Source organism: Chiloscyllium punctatum, chromosome 40 (assembly GCF_047496795.1).
Source record: "Chiloscyllium punctatum isolate Juve2018m chromosome 40, sChiPun1.3, whole genome shotgun sequence".
NCBI classification, from domain to species: domain Eukaryota; kingdom Metazoa; phylum Chordata; class Chondrichthyes; order Orectolobiformes; family Hemiscylliidae; genus Chiloscyllium; species Chiloscyllium punctatum.
The window spans coordinates 35,996,738-36,015,127 of record NC_092778.1 but is presented as its reverse complement, the minus strand read 5'-3'; the positions used below and the strand labels follow the sequence as shown (position 1 = coordinate 36,015,127).

Here is an 18,390-nt window from a genome sequence, read left to right as displayed (position 1 = left end):
CACTCCACATTTTATTTTATCAACACCTTCTTATCTTGATTACCTCAACTTAATCTCCCCATATTCTTAGAGTACAGGCCTAAACCATGTAATCTCTTCATATGATAATCCTCTCCTCTCTGGGATCAATCTAGTGAACCTCCTATGAACTGCCTCCAGTGCCATACATCTTTCCTCAGAGGACCTGTGCCCTCATCTACAAACCAATATCTGTCTGGTTTCCATCTTGCAGTCAGTCTCAGTAAAAACAGAAGCCAAACTGCACTCCTGAAAGTTCATAAGAGCTGGTCAAGCAGAAGTTATCCTGGGAGCTGGGGAAGTGAATGGATACAGCAATGCAGGATTTCTATAATGGCTTTGAATAAGGGGAAATTTCATGGGGGAAGTAATTATGGGCTGTTACATTACAAGGGTGAAATGCCTCCAATCTTGGAGCAGGAAAATGCAAATTCCTTGAGGTTAACCTTTTTTTGATTTTTGCATTAACTTGGAGCCAGGATGTTTCTCCTGTGGGTGCATTAATGTCAGTTACTGTATATACTCATGTAAAAGTTGATCTCCTGTAAATGTCTCAATTTTTGGCCAAAAAACTTGTATTTTCCATATCTCGTGTAAAAGTCGACCCTACTAATCGCATTATAAACCCACTTAAATGAAATCTTATTTGTCCATTCATTGATACCAGTAACTCTGCTCATTGCTTTGTTTACTATATTGCGTCTCCATCCATTCGTTTGTAGCTCTACTTTGCCCACTTGGTTTACTACAGCACGTTATGATTCATTCAGACTGGTACGAAGTCTATTGGTACTTGCACTTTGTTCACTATGTATCCAAAAGCTAATATTGTTAAAAAGTTAATCACTTTAATAGTGGCATTATATCTAATTTAAAAAGTGAGATATATTAGCTACATATATCTGACAAATGTGTTAATGTTGCTGAGACTCATTACATGCAAGAGTAAATGGAAGGGAAATGGAGGAATTCAGTAGGAAAGCTCAAGATGCTTACCCATTCGGAACTTGAATATTTCATTTTAAGTGTGCCATTCTACCAGGCCATGACTATGTTGAACAGTGATTTTTGTAGGATTTCACTGAATTTTTGACATGTTAAATTTTCATACTAGTATGTATAAATACAATTTGCAACCAGTAATTCATTCTAGTTTCTCTTTTTTTAATCTGGGAACTACCTTTACCATAATTCATTGTTTTTTTTAACCTAGGATTAATTTGAGTGATCAAATCATTTCTGCTTTTAACATGGTATTTCAAACTGCAGCATGAGTTTCAGCCCCTCCAAAACTAGCGCCAGTGTGATAGTCAACCTTATAAATTGAACCTTTAAATACACTTTGACATAATATATGGTATGCCTCAGAAGAGGCCATTAAGTCTGTGCATATTAAATGGACTATTCGACTCGAATCCCATGTCCAGGTGATTTGTGGTGCCATGTTAAGCTGATAAATCTAAAGGCTGGCAGACATTTCATGTGGAGCATAAACGGCATGGGGATGTATTGGGCTAAATAGGCTGTTCATGCTGTAAATACTTAGCAAGCCACCACTACCTTATGAAATTACCTGCTTTCTTTGTTACTCAGGAATGCTTGAAGATTTACAACTCCCATTATCCCAGACTCCCCTTGATTCTCCCAACAGTAGTGCTGATATCACTTTGGACACAACTGGTGACCTAACAGTGGAGGATGTCAAAGATTATTTACCGTGAGTGTTTTTGAGCACAGCATTCAACATATGAAATTAAATAGCATTTCATGATCTTATTCCTGTTTTTTCTTCCTTAATAATTACAAGAGGCCCAAGTGTGGAGCAGGACCTCTGATTTGTACATGTCTGGTTTATACTCTTATGCTTATTTTCTTTAAAATTTAAAAATATTTAATTTAATTTTTAGGCTTTAGAACTATCCCATCGCTATTTAGGGGTTTGTTTACACAGGACTTTATCGACCTTAAAACTGGCTGTGTATAAATGTGATTAATTTCAAGTTTTCCACTAGCAATAAATCACTTGAAGAACCATAGCACCTGTCAAAGGCTGTGCTGTTTTGGAGTTGTACGATTTCCAGTTTCCATCTAAATGTGGTCAAACAATTGGCTTGATGTATCTTCTAAAGGTCAGTATAATGTTCAGAATAAGTGGAAGTCTAAAGAGCACTGCATGTAATGTGTACAAAATGCAAAGAACTGCAGATGCTGGAAATTAGAAACAAAAACACATTGCTGGAAAAATGGAGTCTGGCAGCATCTGTGGAGAGAAAGCAAAGTTTGTTTTTGATCCAGTGACTATTCTCTCAGCTTCAGCAAAATGAAGGAGCTAGTGACTGACTTCAGGGAGGTGATGGGCATGCCCCATCTCTATCAATGGTGCTGAGATGGAGATGGCAGAGTAGAGTTCTTAGGAGTGATCGCTAACTTGGCCCACCCGAGCCGATGCAGCGGTCAAACAAAAACGACGACTCCTCTTCCTCAGGCTCGCGAAATTCATATTCACAAGGGCTCTTAGCAATTTTTATAGGCGCTCCATGGAAAGCATCCTATCCGGATGCATCACAGCATAGTATGGCATCTGCTGCTCCCAAGAAACTTCAGTTGTGATCATAACCCAGTCCAACATGCAAACTAGCCTTTTCATCCTTTGACTCCATTTATACTTCCTGCTGCCTCAGGAAAGCAACCAACACCATCAAAGACTCCTCCCACCCTGTTATTTTCCCTCCCTCCCTCCCCTCTTCCGTCAAGCAGAAGATAAGTTTTGAATATATGCACAAATAAATTCAAGAACAGCTTCTTGCTGTTATCAGATTTTTGAATGAACCCCTCAAATATTAATTGTGATTGTCTCTTCTGCCTACTCCTCTGCCTTCTCCCCCCTCCCTTCCTGGCTGTAATATTCTATTCTGGTACTCTGGTGCACTTTTTTGTGGTATGAGCTTCCTGTATACCATGCAAAACACTCTTTCCACTATCTCCTAGAGCTTGGGGGGTTTGTCCTAGTTTATTGTCAAACATAAAGAATGGTCACTGGACCTGAAATGCTAACGATGCTGCCAGATCTCCAATATGTTTCTAGCAATTTTGTTTTCTGCTTTAATGCTGTTGCTTGAATTTTTCAAGCACTTCTCAGCGCATTAAGGCTGCTAATTATTTGCTCTGGATCAATACAGAAAGTTATGCAGTTGAAAAGCTAACTAATGCAGAACTGAGTTGCAGTTTCCACTTTTGACTCTTAACAATTTTGCTCCAATATCTAATTCTAAAGCCTTTTGATACTTCTAGCTACCCTCCTGCATGTACGTTCAGATGCCCTATTTATATTCCTCGTTTCCAGATTTCTGTTCTGTCATTCTAAATTCCACCTAACTGGTCTAACCTGACAGTTATCTTGCATCTTAAACATTTAAGAGTTTACATTACTCTTAAACTTGCATCTCAAACATTTTTGTATTTATACAGCATCTTAAATGTAGAAAAATGTACCAGGGTATTTCTGTTTAACAAGATCAAAAATCAGACCTGAATCAGAGCAAGATTTTTGGTAAGGTTTACGTTTTGAGGAGCATATTGAAGGTGGGGAGCAATGGACAGGTTTCATGAAGGAATTTTTAAGCCTATTGCTTAGATTGCAGAAGACAATTGCTAATGTTGGGTGAAGGAAATCTTCAGTGGTAGAGGCTAAAATATGTCCAGCCCCTTGTTTCCTCAATTTTTAACATCATTTTTAATCGGTGAGTGGCTTTGAGTGCCTGGTACCTGATGGGGGCACAGGCACAAACTCTCTGTTCTTCCTTGGGCAGAGTGGAAGCAGCTGGTTATGTTAGTGATAATGAGCCAATCGGACTGTTTACTGGCATGGAGCTGGACTGTTTTACAATATTGGTGGAGTATTTCCTACACATGCTCAGTTGCAGCCTTGGTGTCAGTGTCAGCTGGCAGCATTTAAAACAAACAAGTTAATTTGATACAGATTAACAGTTCATTTTTTTTAGGTCTATATATAGTCCTCCACTGCAAGTTCTTATTTCAGTCTGCTTTTAGTTAACTGAGGTAAGATATGGGAATGAACGCTGAGCTAGCTAGAGTAAACTGGACAAGGGAATAGATTAGTGGCAAAGCGCTGGCAGACATTAAGGGTGTATTTCCTAACACTGATATATTTTGTACCATTAAGAAATTCTACGGTGGACCCAGCCTCTGGTTAACTGAAATTTAAAAAGTGTTCATCTTGAAATAATTGTGTAAAGCTGAATGGCAAGTCACGTTGGAAAGAATAGAAGGAATAGCAGAGAATGGCTCCAAGCTTGTTCAGGAGGGGGGGAAAAAAATTTAGAATCTAAGAGCTAGCTGGAAACAGAAGCAAATTTTTCAAAAGGAAAATAGTAAGTGTTGGTCCTTTTGCGAATGGTAGATAATAAGGAAATGGCAAGTGAAATGAACAAATGTTTTAATTCTGACTTCATTAGAGAGAATACAAGGATATGTTCTTGTATTAAAGAACATGATAAAATATAGCTTTTTAATTTGGAGGTAGGAGTGAGTGAGGAAGCTGAGATGCAATAGAGGAAAGCACTACTCTAATGGACCTGTGGGCTGACAAATCCCCAGGTCCTGAAGAACTTCATCCTAGGGTTTGAAAGAGGTGGCTAGTGAGAAAGTTGATGTGCTGCTGTTAATTCCCCAAAGTTCTCTCAATTCTAGAATGATTCCTGCTGGCTGGAAAGCAGCAAGTGAAACTTCATAGTTGAGAAAGGAGGGAGTCAGGAAACTGGAAGCAAAAGCCAGCTAACTTGATTTTTATCATGGGGAAAGTGTTAAAATTGGTTAATGTTTTCGGAGGGCACTTAAATCTCCAAGACAAACTGCAAGAGTCAGCATTCCTTTATGAATGGAAATATGTAAGCAGTGAATTAGACTCTGAAGGATTAGCAACATTTTGCAGATAAAGGAGTCTGTAAATGTACTGTATTTAGATGTATGGAAGTCATTTGACAAGATGTCGTAAAAAGGTTATTGTGCAAAGTAGGATCTCCATGGTAGAGGATATCATTTTACCATGGTCAAAAGTATGTTTGGTCTCTCTGATATGAGCAGAGTCTGAAAAGGGTCAGTGCTGGGGCCTCCTTTCAACAATTTCAGCTGAGGAATGGTGGCTAAATTTGCGGAATGAACAAAGATACTTGGGATGCTATGTTGTGAAGAGTACACAATGAAAGTGTAGATGGATATAGATACATTAAGTGAGAATCTGCCTGTGTTTAAAACACTTTAGGTTATGGGGTTGGGGGCAGAGGTAGATGTGGAATTTGAAATGGAACAGGATAGTTATCTTTATTGAATGGTAGATAGCATTCCCTCTCGACTGCACTTGCGTGCAACCACACTGATCCATGATAGATACAAGCATGCTAATTACAGCATTGACTTCTGATTTCTGAAAACTGTTGCTGTGCAACGACCTTGGAGGCCCATGCAGCTGGGAAGAAAAACTGAAGGGAAGGCTGGCAGGGTGGGCTCAAAGGGGCTGAATGACCTCCCTCCTAATTGATACCGTTAACAACTTCCCTCTATAAAACATACTTTAGAGAGCTGATTTGTTGTAAAGGAATACACTCTACCCGAATTCTTCCACACCATCAGACTTCAATAAATGAAAATATAACATTTTTGTTGTACCTTCCATGATTTCAGGTTGCCCAAAGTATTTTTTAACTGTAGTCATTGTTGCAATACAAGAATTGTGACAACACACTTTCTGATAGCAAGCCCAGACAGGCAGCATTGTGTAATAACTAGGTAATTCATCTTAATGTTGGTTCATTGATTTAACATTGGCCAGGACACCAGAGAGACTACAGGTGGATGCAACAGTTCAAGTAAGCAGCCCGTCACCTTATCAAGGACAGCTAGGGATGGGCAATAAATGCTGTCCAGCCAACAACATCCACATCCCACAAATACAATAAAGAAAAAAAACCTTTAATCATCAAAACAGTGCCATGGAATATTTTAAGGCCTACAATGTTTCCCAATCGCTAAAACTGAAAACTTCACACTTAACCATGTTATACTCAATCTGCCACAGATTTGCCTACTGGCTCAACTTGTTTAAACTACCTTGAAGACTTATTAGATCCCTCTTATCAATATCAACTAGTTTTGTCATCAACACATGTGCAAGCATTGTTTGGCTTCTTCATGCAAATTGATACGTTGTAAACAGTTGAGATCGAAGCACTGATCCCTGTAGCACTCCATGTGCAATGTGTCACCCAAGTGTTACTTGTAATTTATCAGCCCAAATGTAGATATTTTCAGGTCCTGGTACTTTGGTACTTAAACTGCCTCAGTATCTGAGGAGTCATGAATGGTGCTGCCCACTTTAGGAATAAAAGAAAACCAAACCACTGCATGCTGAAGGTATGAAACAAAAAAACAAATTGCCACTTCTTGTATTTGGAAATATTTTGTGACTTAATGTACAATTCTAGATGTCGTCACCTTCTGGACAAGGCTCACTTGATTGAACAGCTATCCAGATATGTTGCTGTGCAGATGTTGGTTACAAAATGGAAAAGGTTTTGATAATGGATACAGAGAATGATTCCTCCTGTCAGGAGGAACAGAATTGGAATGCATTAATGAGGTGGTCACCAAGAAACCCAAAAGTGAATTCTGAAGAAACCTCAATGGTGTAAGTGAGCAACTCCCTGCAGGAAGTTTCTCATTTGCATTTCAAAGTTATTTGCTTTGTCCATTTAGATTACTCTGAAGTAAAAACCCAACCAGCTGTCAAGGGAAAGGAATTAGATGATTTAGATTAGATTTAGATGAGAAAATGAAAGAGGCTTGAGTGCACCATAAACACTAGCATGTACTGTACTGGTTAGGCTGAGTGTATTCTCTGCTCTAATCCTTTTTTTAAATCTTGAAATGTTACCATGGCTTTCACCTTCACCACTTCTCTTCTCCCTCCCCTTCTCCCCCCGCCCCCCCCCCCCAAAATGTTCGAAAAAATTCCATTTAGCCTTTTTGATTTCTGTACCTTGTTTGTGATACTTTTTAAATCATCCCTGGACCTCTGTTTCTAGTTTTTAAGCAATTGGTTGTTTTGAATCTTGTATTTGTAATTTTTAATGTTTTCCTTTTTTTATTACAGGGAATGTTAGAATTTGTGAACTGAAGACACCTTGTGACCTTATGATTGGCTTGACAGAAAGGGAATTGTACCAGCATTCACAGTCCAAGCTTCATACTGGGATCATGGCCATTGATGTGGATAGTTTGAATTGTCATATCTTCAGTGCCAAAAGACATCTTTTTAGAAAGATCCTTCTCTGAAGCTACATACCAGCTGCCTCCTGTCTGCCTGCATCGATACAAAAACTTTTACAACACTAAACAATATAAAACTGACTTTATGAAGTGTGCGTATCACCTCTGTACATTTTGTGCTATTTTTAATCTCTGCTCTTTGCATGAAGGAGAAACACATCTGGGGAAACATTTGCTCATCTCAAGTTTATACTCTTGATTTTCCCCACTTTTTTTTCCCTGCTTGAGAACCAGTTTCAAACTATTGCATCATTCTCATTGTTCGCAGGCTCTGAATTGCAGTCAGAAACAGCTGAGGATCTTTTGCCTTCCAAGAGCTTTGTGACTCTGCATTCTTTGTAGTTTTGTATATTAGCCTCAATGAAGTGGAAATAATGGAGCCCTTTTAGAATTCAAAGGGAGTTGAATTCTCTATTGATCATTGGCTTTTAAAAATCTTATTTTTACAGTTGTGGTTTATTGCTGATTTTAGGATTATGAAAACACAGTTGAAGAAAAGATCTGTGAATCTCTGAATTGCTGCATCATTGAATTCCTAGTGCAGGGAATACAGATTCTGCTTACCCTCCTATAGCCAGTTGGATAATGTGTACTTTTGCATTTTGAAGAAGCCCAGTGTATATATCTTCGGAGTTACCTGTCTTTTGCTCAAGATAATGTGATATTGCTCAATCAGAAATTCAAAAAAACAGGAGTCAGATCCAACTGTAAGTTTGTGGATTCTATTTTAAATGCTTGAAATAGTTTATGTAAAATTGACTCTTTAAGTCTGTAGTGTGAATTACCATGCACTTGCATCCTAAGTAACTCAGCTTGATAACACCTCACTGCAGTATACGTGCATTCTGTAACACCAATTTTTAAACTTGTTTTTAATGAATTGTGCAGTTTTCACCAGTTAAATTCCAGCAACCAGTTTTTTTCTCCCTTGTGACCACACCCCCACCACACCCCCACCATACCTCTAAACACTTTAATAGATCTCTCTGGGTTCACATTATTCTTTCAGTGTTGACCATGAAATTAAATTGCAGGCATTTGTTGCTATATCTCTTCTGGACAGTTTCTATATGATACAAGTCTTTTAACTTCACAAATGAAGTTTTTATCTGTTGAAGAATCTAGAATTGTTGGCAAAGTTTGAATATTTAAAATTATCTGATCATGTTGAAGTCTTCCTAGGCAATTGAGTTTTGTTTCACTGGTTGAGGTGATTAGACAAGCCAAATAGGGCAGTGTCTACTTGCAATGCATGTCAAGAACATGCATGGAGTTGCAAAGAGCGCTTTGTGATAGGATGCTGCATTGGTATGATTTCACTTCACACTCAGTCCCTGTAAATACTGGTATTATTTCTAGTGTTCCAAACTGACAGTCTGAACAGGATGGTAAAATTTGTAAATATGCCTCCTTTATTGTTGAAGGATCTCCTGTAATTTCTACATGGTTTTGTTCACTAGATTGTTCATTTCCTTGTGGAAAGCAATTAGCATTTGATTCTCTTCCCATTGGTCTTTTACATTTGGAGGCTACTTTGGTATGGACATGACAGACCCTATGAAAACTTGTTTTTTTTTTAAAATGATCTGTGCTGTTTACACTAACATTTTTGTAGTAGAATGTTCAGTTACAGAAACACTCCATTACATTATCTAATGGATTTTTCTTTCGACAGAAATAAAGTATTCAGTGTCTCATTGTTAATTTGTCATTTTTTTTGACTGCAGGTGTGATGTAGTATAACAGCTTGTGTAATGTTACTTGCATTTATTTGGTGAATTAGTTATAAGGGAATGGACCCAGGATGATTAGATTTAGATTCCCTACAGTGTGGAAACAGGCCCTTCGGCCCAACAAGTCCACATCAACCCTCCGAAGAGCAACCCACCCCCCTCTGACTAATGCACCTAACACTGTGGGCAATTTAACATGGCCAATTGACCTGACCTACCCTGCCTATCCTTGGACTGTGGGAGGAAAGCCACGCAGACAATGGGAGAATATGTGCAAACTCCACAGTCACCGGAGGCTGGAATCGAACCTGGGATCTTGGTGCTGTGAGGCAGCAGTGCTAACCACTCAAGAAATAAATGAGTTTGTTTTTAAAGAGTTTACTTTTAAAGACTTCCCTGGTATTGGAGTGTGGGATGATCTACTGCATATCTTAAGGCAGACTGCAAAATTATAGGAAAATGTGAAAAGGACACTAGGAGCCATTCAACATCTCTCTAATAGAGATTAATGTCAAGTCTGACAGGAAATCCTTTTGTAATTTTCTTTAATCTCTACTTGTATTTCTTTTCCATCTTTATCACATGCAGAAAGCTTTCACCCTGGATATTCAACCTACTGTCCTTCCATCTTAGCTCAGGTGCGGTTTTAAAGGCTGAACAGCATCTATCAGTTCAACTTGAAGAATGCTTGAAATTGCACACTCCAGCCAGTAGTATGGTTCATTTGAAGGTTTGGTTGGTGGCTCAAATCCATGGCCACAGATTAGAGAAAACTACTTCTGAATACTGGATTGAAATAAAATGTAGAGAGAAGTGTTGTATACTGTTGGGTTCCTGAAGCAGAAGGTAAATTCTAAATCCCTCCAAAACCCATGCAGAGATGGAAGCCTACCTGTGCCTGTAATGGAATATAACACTGAGGAATTTCAAGCGTTCCAGCAAGTACCAACTACTGCATTCATCCCTTTCTGATACAGAGCCTCATTTTGTGAAGTATGTTCCATTTCTGGTCTCTTTGGGATGTTTCTTGATCCAAAGCTGCTACGAACTGTTGGGGCATGGTGTATTTTTTTCACATTTCAATGCAGTGCATGGGCTGTATTTAACAGTTTGAAATTTTTGCAGACTACTGAATGTTTAGCCAGCACAATTTTGGTGGTCCTTGTATAACATCTTGGTTCTTATGCAACCCCATATTAAAGAAAAATCATCTTTTGGAAACAAGGCTTGGTGTTGACGATGTAATCAAGTTACAGCCAACTTGTCATAAGTTCACCCTCAAGTGTCCCTAATTTGTCAATTACATTACAGCATATTCATGTTAATGAAAGGAGCATTATAGCAGAATAACCTGTATAATAAACTACATCCTGATCTGTTGAAGGATGATGCATGTTAAAAATCTACTTGCCTTTTTAGTCCCTTGCCAATCGTCAGGGCCCCAAACAGCACTTTCAGGTGGTGATTTAATTACACTTTCTGCATTTCTGGTAAATGAGTCAATTTACAGTACAGAAAGAAGCCCTTGGGCCCATTATCTGAGCTAGTCTTCCGCATATTCTATTTTCAGCTTGGTTTTCCTGCATTTGGCTCATAAATTTGCCTTCTATCCTCATAGTGATCATCGGAATACTATTAAAGTATGGTCCCCATCTATACCACTCAGTGCACTGAGTTCTAAATAGATGTCCCCCTGGTTATTGATCTATGTACTGAGGGTAAACATTTCTTATTAATCCTAACTATGCCCTTTCATAATTTTGTACACAATCAGGATTCCTGTCAACAATTTCTAAAGAAAATAACCCCAGCATATCTGGTCTGACATGGCTGAAATGCTCCAGCCCAGGTTTATCCTGTAAGCATCCCCTTCATGTGATGACCAGAATAGCTGTCAGCTATGGTCTTGATGTATACAGCTCCATCATAACTTTCCAGCTATTGTATTCAGTACTTCAACTGATGAAGGTAAATACCCTATATGCCTCCTTCACCACCTGTCCTGTTCCCTTCTTTGTACACCCTTAAGGCTATATTCACTGGGTACTCATTCACCATTGTTTTGTACATCTGTCATCCTGTACAGTCAGGCTTTATTCCTCATACTTAGCTCTCCAATTTATCATTTGTGAACTTGCTGACTAAATCACCTACATTAAAGTCTGATCATTTTAATGTGCACAATGGCATGGTGGCTCAGTGCTTAATTCTGCTGCCTTCCAGCACCAGGGACCCAGGTTCACTTCCTTCTGCATGTTCTCATGTCTGTGGGTTTCCTTGGTGCACCAGTTTCCTCCCACTGTCCTAAGATGTGTAGGTTTGGTGGATTGGTCATTCCTACAGAACCCTTGATGCTACACGGCAACTTTAGCTAGATGGATTAGCCATGGGGAAATGCAATGTTATAGGGATGTGATGGGGTAGGTTTAGGTGAAATAGTGTGGACTTGATGGGCTGAATGGCCTGCTTCCACACTGGAGAGGATTCTATTTTAACAATAAGCTGGTATCCAGTCACTAAATCAACCTTCAACTGTTGCCCTGTCTTCTGCTACGAAGTCGGTTCTGAAAATTGCACTAGATTCCATGGGCTCTCTCAACCTTGACCAACCACCTATTTGAGATCTTGTCAAAGTTTTTTTTTTTAAATGAAGTCCATATAGACTACTTTCACGACACTACCCTCATCTCCTCCAAGTGTGGCGCTTGCAGGGATTGATTGTAGTTTTACTTGCAGGTAAAGGGACATCTGGCAAGTGGGAGGCCTTTAAAAGTGATGGGTGTATATGTTTTGTGAAGGGACAAGGTTGGCAGCACTAAGGAATAGTGCATGATGAGATATTGAGGCTTTGACCAGGAGGAAAAAGGCATGGCTAAGGTACATGCAGCTGGGATCAAGGGAATTCCTGGATGTCAGCAGGAGTTTCCTGAAGGAAATTGGGGGCATGAGATAGCCTCCGCTGAGAAGATTTGTGTAGAACTGCAGGCGATGCATGTGTTTCTCAATGAATATTTCTTTGTTTATGGTGGATAAGGATCTGAAAACTTGGGAATATGGAGAAGTTAATGGCAATATCTTGGGGATAGTCCATATCATCGAGGTGGTGTTAGATGTATTACAGAATATAAAGTGGATAAATCCAATATATCCAAAAGTACTGCAAGAGGCTGGAGAAGAAATTGTCGGGGCCCTAGCTGATTTTGCATCATTGTTAGCCACAGGTGAGGCCCAGGAAGACTGAAGGTAGTGATTGTTGTGCCATCATTCAAGGGCTGCAAAGAAAAGCCTGGGAAATGTAGACCACTAAGCTTAACATCTGTGGTGGGTAGACTAAGTTGAAAAGGTTGAGTGATAAAATTAAATGCACATTTGAAAAGACAGGGTTTGATTAGGAATAGTCAGCATGACTTTGAGAGATCATGCCTCACAAATGTTTGTTTTAACAAAGTGACCAGGAAGGTTGATAAGGGCAGGGTGGTAGATGTAGCCTTTCTGGATTTCAGTAAGGCTATTGATTTAAGGTTCCATGTGATAGAAAGTATATTTCATGGAATTCAGGGTGAGCTGGCAAATTGAATACTAAATTGGCTTGATGGTCAGAAGTAGAGGATAATAGTGGAAGGATGTGCGTTAGACTGGAGGTCTTTTGAGTATTGGAGTGCTTCAGGGCTCAGTGCTGGATCTGTTTACTGTTTATCTACCTCAATCATTTGGATGAGAATGGACAAGGCATGATTGTCAGACACTAAAAGAGGCTGTATCATTTACAGTGAGTTCAGAAATTGCAGGATGTCCTTGTTCAGCTGGGGAAGTGGGCCAAGAAATGATAAATGATAAAGTGTGAGATCTTGTATTTTGGAAAGTCAAATAGAGTTTTGGCGTGAATGGTAGGGCCTTAAGGACTGTGGTGGAACAGAGGGGCCTTGGAGTTCAGGTTCACCATTCTGCAAGTGGATTCGTGAGTAGACAGGGCAGTGAAGGAGGCTTTTGGCACATTGGTCTTCATCAGTCAGGGCATGAGTATACATATTAGGAAGTTATGTTGCAGTTATACAGGATGTTGGTGAGGCTACACTTGGGAGTATTGTTTTCAGTTTTGGTCACCTTGCTATAGGAAGGATGTTATTAAATTGGAAAGAGTGCAGAAGAAATTTGCAAGGATGTTGCCAGTACTCAATGATCTGGGTTATATAGAGGTTGGACAATCTTAGTCTTTTTTTTCTTTTAGCGTTTAGGAGATACCTTTACAATCGTAAGATCATGAGGAATGGATAATGAATGCATACAGCCTTTCTCCCAGGGTTTGGGAATAGAGGGAATGTGTTAAGGGTAGAGGGGAAAAGAAGAATAAAAGGGAGTCTGAAACTGTTTTTACACAGGGTGGTATGCATATGAAATGAGCTGCTAGCAGAAGTGATTGACGCAGGGATACTAACACTTTAAAAGGCATTTGGGAAAAATACATGGCCCATATCCTTCTAATGTTTTCCTATCCAAGTGCAGGGAAATAGTGCATGGACAGACATTTTTGTTTGGCATGGACCAGTTTGGGCCAAAGGGCTGTCTCTCTGCTATGGCTCTGTCTTGGTGACTGATTTGAGGAAAAATGCAATCAAACCTGGAAGTTATAATTTCACCATTACCCTGCCAAGGCCATGCTAACTATCTTTCAATCCTTGCCTTTTCAAGTTGGTATTAATTGAGATTTTTTTCCAGTAGTTTCCCTACTGCTGATGTGACTTGTCTATAGTTCAATGGTTTTCCCCTACCATTATTTTTGAATAGTGATACCACATTAGTTGCTCTCCAGCCTCCTGGCACCTCTCCCAGACCCAAAGGATTTGAAAATGAATGTTCAGGCCCTGCAATCTCTTTCTCCCCCCCCCCCCCCCCCCCCCGGCTACGGCATATTGGTATACATTTCATCTGGGCTTGGAGACTTTGTGTAAATTTGAATGTTAAAATGGCTTAATGTCACTTCTCCCTCAATTATCAGTTGTTCAAATACATTATTTTTTAGATTTCTGTACCTTCACTTTTTTTATCATTACAGCTGCAAAGTGCTCATAGCAAGTTTTAAGATTTGTAGATCAGGTTGAGGCTCTGAAAAGGTTTGCTCACTGAGCTGGAAGGTTTGTTTTCAGATGTTTTGACACCATACTAGGTAACATCAGTGAGCCTCCAACTGAAGCAGTGGTGGTGTAACCTGCTTTGAGTTTCCCAGAGTTGATGTCATTTCTGGTGGTGATGTCATTTCCTGTTTTTGACTTGGATCCCATTGACCACCCCCTCAATGTGTTTGATAGTGTTCTGGTTGGAATGCCATGCTTCTAGGAATTCTTGTCTATGGATGGATTGTCCATGGATGAGTACTGAAAAGTACTCATTTTAAAACCTCCCTTGTGTCTTCTGGGAACAGCCACAATTTGTCACTCGAGTCCCAAATCTCCCATTGACCTGGCTATTCTCTGCCATTAATGCTTGAAGATTTTCCCTTTTTTACCCACCAGTACTTTTCACCTTGATTTCAATAATCTTTGTACATTTTATGTCTTCTGGTGTTGAGACTATAAATTTCCCTTGTATACAATTATTGATAGCTAGGGTTCTCTGTAATTTTGATCTCTACTTTTTTTTTCCCCTTTTTTGAAAGGTTGCCACTACTCCAACAGACTTTCCTACAAGGAGCTGCATCTAATCCACTTTCACTAGCTCCTAGCTTAGCATCTTAAAATCTGCCTTGCCTAATTTAAAATGTTTTAAGTTTCGGGTTTATCATTGTCATACAGCACAAAACCTAACTTTTCCATGAGTAACTTTAAACCTTAATAGGTTATGGCCTTTACCACTGAAATGTTGTTTCACTGACACTTCTACCATGTGCCTGGCTTCATTTCTTAATTTTCCATCTCTTAAATGCTTGCTTAAACATCCTCCCCTGGATTAGTGTTAGGAATTTTAGTTTTTTTGTCTATCCCAGTAGATCTGGGGCAGTTCAACTTCTGAAATTGCTTAAGTGTTCTGTCTTGTCCAGACTGGGGTCTACTATACATTCCCAATAATGTTCCCTTATTTATGGTTTTGTTGCACTTTTATGCCCTCAGTTAAAGAGCATTGTAAAAATGGAAGGCTTCCAAAGTCTTTTTTTATTGAAGTAATTGAATCCTTGATCAAGATTACAAAGCACCTCCTGTTGCATACTTCACTATACTAACCCAGTGGTAATACCTCTGGGCCAGAAGGTCCAGGTTCAGTCCCATCTGCCCCTGACTTATTACATGTCTGAATGGGTTGATTTTTAAAAATTAAATTGCCTTGGGCTATTGGACTGTTATGATGCAATGCTACCTGATGCCTCTGTTAAGGCAGAGGCGTTGACTGAATTAATTGTAAGACTGTTTGCATTAAAATAAATGACATTCAACCTGCCCCAGCTCCCTAATTTGACTGTATAGACAGTGCCTGCAAGTCTGATCTGATGTTGCTTCTACATTTTTGTTTGAGACTCTCCCATGATTGTACCTCTACTCTATTGCTACCACATTGCTATGGTCTTTGGTTTTAAACTCTCATCAATAGCCCTAAGATACCAAAGCAGAACTAGACTATTGAGCTCATCAAGTCTCTCCACCATTTTGATTATGGCCTATCTCTTTCATCCTCATTCTCCCTTTTTTTTTCCCTGTAACCTTTGATCCTTTTACTACTCAACACAACACATCCAGCTGCCTCTACATCCACAACCTTCTGCAGCAATGAATTCTGCAGTCACTACATTGTTTAATAATTCTTCCTCAGCTTTGTACTGAAGCATTGTGGAAATGCAACTCCCACCTCCCCAACCTGATCCTTCTAAATTTTATTTAAGTAATGAAGCCCCGCACATGGTGCAGACCCGGAGTCCTCAAACACTCCTTGTATGACAAGCCTTTGTTTTGTCCCTGGCATAATTCTTGTAAACCTTCTCTGGACACCAGTGGGCACTGAGGATGCAAAGATAATTATCTAAGGCTCAGCAATCTCTCCTTGCTTCCCATAGGTTTTTCAAAATTTCTAGCACATCCTCCTTAATATCAGCATGTTTTGAGCATGTTTCAAATGTTTCAACATGTTTCACACTGTCCTCAAACATCAAGATCCATCTCGCTTGTGAATACTGAAGGAAGTTACTCATTAAGTTACTGTCCCTGATTTGGCCCTACCATCTCTGGCCATTCTCTTGTTCCTCCAGTATAGAACCCCTTAGGGTTTTCCTTAATCCTAGCCACCAAGGCTTTTTTCATGCCCCCTTCTAGCTCTAAATTCATTCTTCAGTTCCTTCCTGGATACCTTGTAACCTTCTGGAGCTCTGTATGATCCTTGCTTCCTTAACACTAAATAAGCTTCCTTTTTCCTCTTGACTAGATGTCCAATGTCTCATCATCTAAGGTTCCTTCACTCTATCTATCCATCCCTCCCTGTCCTCAGTGGGACAAACCTATCCAGCATTCACAGCAAGTGCTCATGAAAACAACCTCGAGATTTGTCACGCACTTCCCTGACTATCTACTGCCAATTAAATACTTTCTCATATAGTCTGCTCCTGTTGTTCTCCATGACTATAGCAAAAGTCAGGGAGTTGTGATCACTATCACCAAAATGCTCTGCCTCAGATCTAACACCTAATGTGGGTTGACAAGCAGCAAATCCAATATGGCCTCCCCACTAGTCAGCCTATCTACATGTTGAGTCAGGAATCCTTCCTGGATATACCTGACAAAATCTGCTCCATCCAAACTATTTGAACTAAATAGGTTCCAATCAATATTAGAGAAGTTGAAGTCACCTATTAAAACAATTGTTACTTCTGCACCTTTCCAAAATCTGCCTCTTCTTTGTTCTTGTCTGTGTTGCTATTGGAGAGGGTCTATAGAAAGCTCCCAATAAAGTGACTACTCCTTTTCTCTTTAACTTCTACCTATACTGCCTTAGACAAACCCTCCCTTTCTGCAGCTGTGATACTATCCCTGATTATCAATACAACTCCACCACCTCTACCTCCCTCCCTATTCCTTTTGAAACATCTAAACCCAGGATCATACAACAACCATTCCTGCCTCTGATATCAGTCTCTGTAATGCCCATAACATAACATCATAGCTCTAAGTTTATTCCTGACACTTACAGACACACTTCAATCCAGCACACTGACTGTGACTTTGCCTTATCAACTGTCTGTCCTTCCTCAGATTCTGCACACCAGCTACCCCATCCCCTGCCAACCTATTTTAAAACCCTCCTGAAGAGCTCTAGCAAACCTCCCACCCAAGATATTGATGCCTTCCAGTTCAGGTGCAACTCTTTCTCCTGGGAAAGATCCCAACTTCCCCAGGAGCTATCCCAGTGATCCACATTTCTGAAGTTCTCCCTCATGCCAGCGCTGCACTCACTCTCTGTTCCTAGTGTAACTGGCCTGTGGTTCTGGTAACAATCCTGCAATTACAGCTGTGCTTGTCCTACCTTTTAGCTTCCACCTAACACACACTATATTCACTTTTCAGGTCCTCCATCCTTTTTTTTCCCCTACCTATGTGTACCACTACTTTCTGGCTGTTCTCCCTCCCCCTTAAGAACCCTGTAGATGCAATCAGAGACATCTCTAACCCTGGCACCCAGGAGGCAACATACCATATGGGAGTCTTGTTCGTAACCACAGAATCTCCTCTCTGATCCTCTAACCATTGGTCCTTCCCCTAAATCCCACTTGCAATAGTCTGCTATTACACACAACCTATTGCAGCCACTAATTGCTCCTATTTAGTAGCTATGCATTCTCCCAGCCTGATGGTTAGTCACTCTCTGTCCACTGTTGTTCTCTCTTTGGGCTCTATCTCTCACCCTACCTTCTGTATTTTTTTTAAAAAACTTTTTTCCTGGCTACTAATCAGTTAAGAAAGGTCACTGGACCCAAAATGTTAACTTATTTCTCTCCACAGCAGCTGCCAGACCTGTTTCCAGCATCTGCAGTTTTTTTAAAAATATTTTAATTTGCCTTTTGGATGGTCCTGTTGCTGTGGCTCTTTTTAGATAAGAGCTAGACTGAACCTCCCACCTACCTATTGTGTTCCTAATCAGGTACAAGCACTAGTGATTTTTTTTTCTCTTTGACTAGCAGGATGGGAATGATTTGATATGTCCAATTGGCTCCCTTTGTCCTTTAGAAGTGCTAAATTCACAAGTTTCTAAAACAAAGTAGGGGGAGAATCTCGTCACTTTTGAATCAAATTCCTTCTTAGGAAGGTACTACCTTGAATGC

The 18,390-nt window shown here is 39.8% G+C and overlaps 1 protein-coding gene across 3 annotated transcripts in view; it reads left to right on the top strand.

Moving 5' to 3' along the window:
* Positions 1-9,061, top strand: part of llgl1 (LLGL scribble cell polarity complex component 1) — a 95,453-nt gene extending 86,392 nt beyond the window's left edge. For 2 of the 3 annotated variants that reach the window (XR_011954932.1, XR_011954931.1), the window contains exons 22-24: positions 1,612-1,735; positions 2,031-2,147; positions 7,187-9,061. Coding sequence is in view for 1 of the 3 variants with exons in the window: in XM_072559554.1 (XP_072415655.1) it covers positions 1,612-1,735; positions 7,187-7,196 (134 nt within the window). In the remaining 2 variants the exon portion in view is untranslated. The remainder of the gene's footprint in view (positions 1-1,611; positions 1,736-2,030; positions 2,148-7,186) is intronic. The other variant, XM_072559554.1, reaches the window with a different exon arrangement.
* Positions 9,062-18,390: the final 9,329 nt, after the last annotated feature.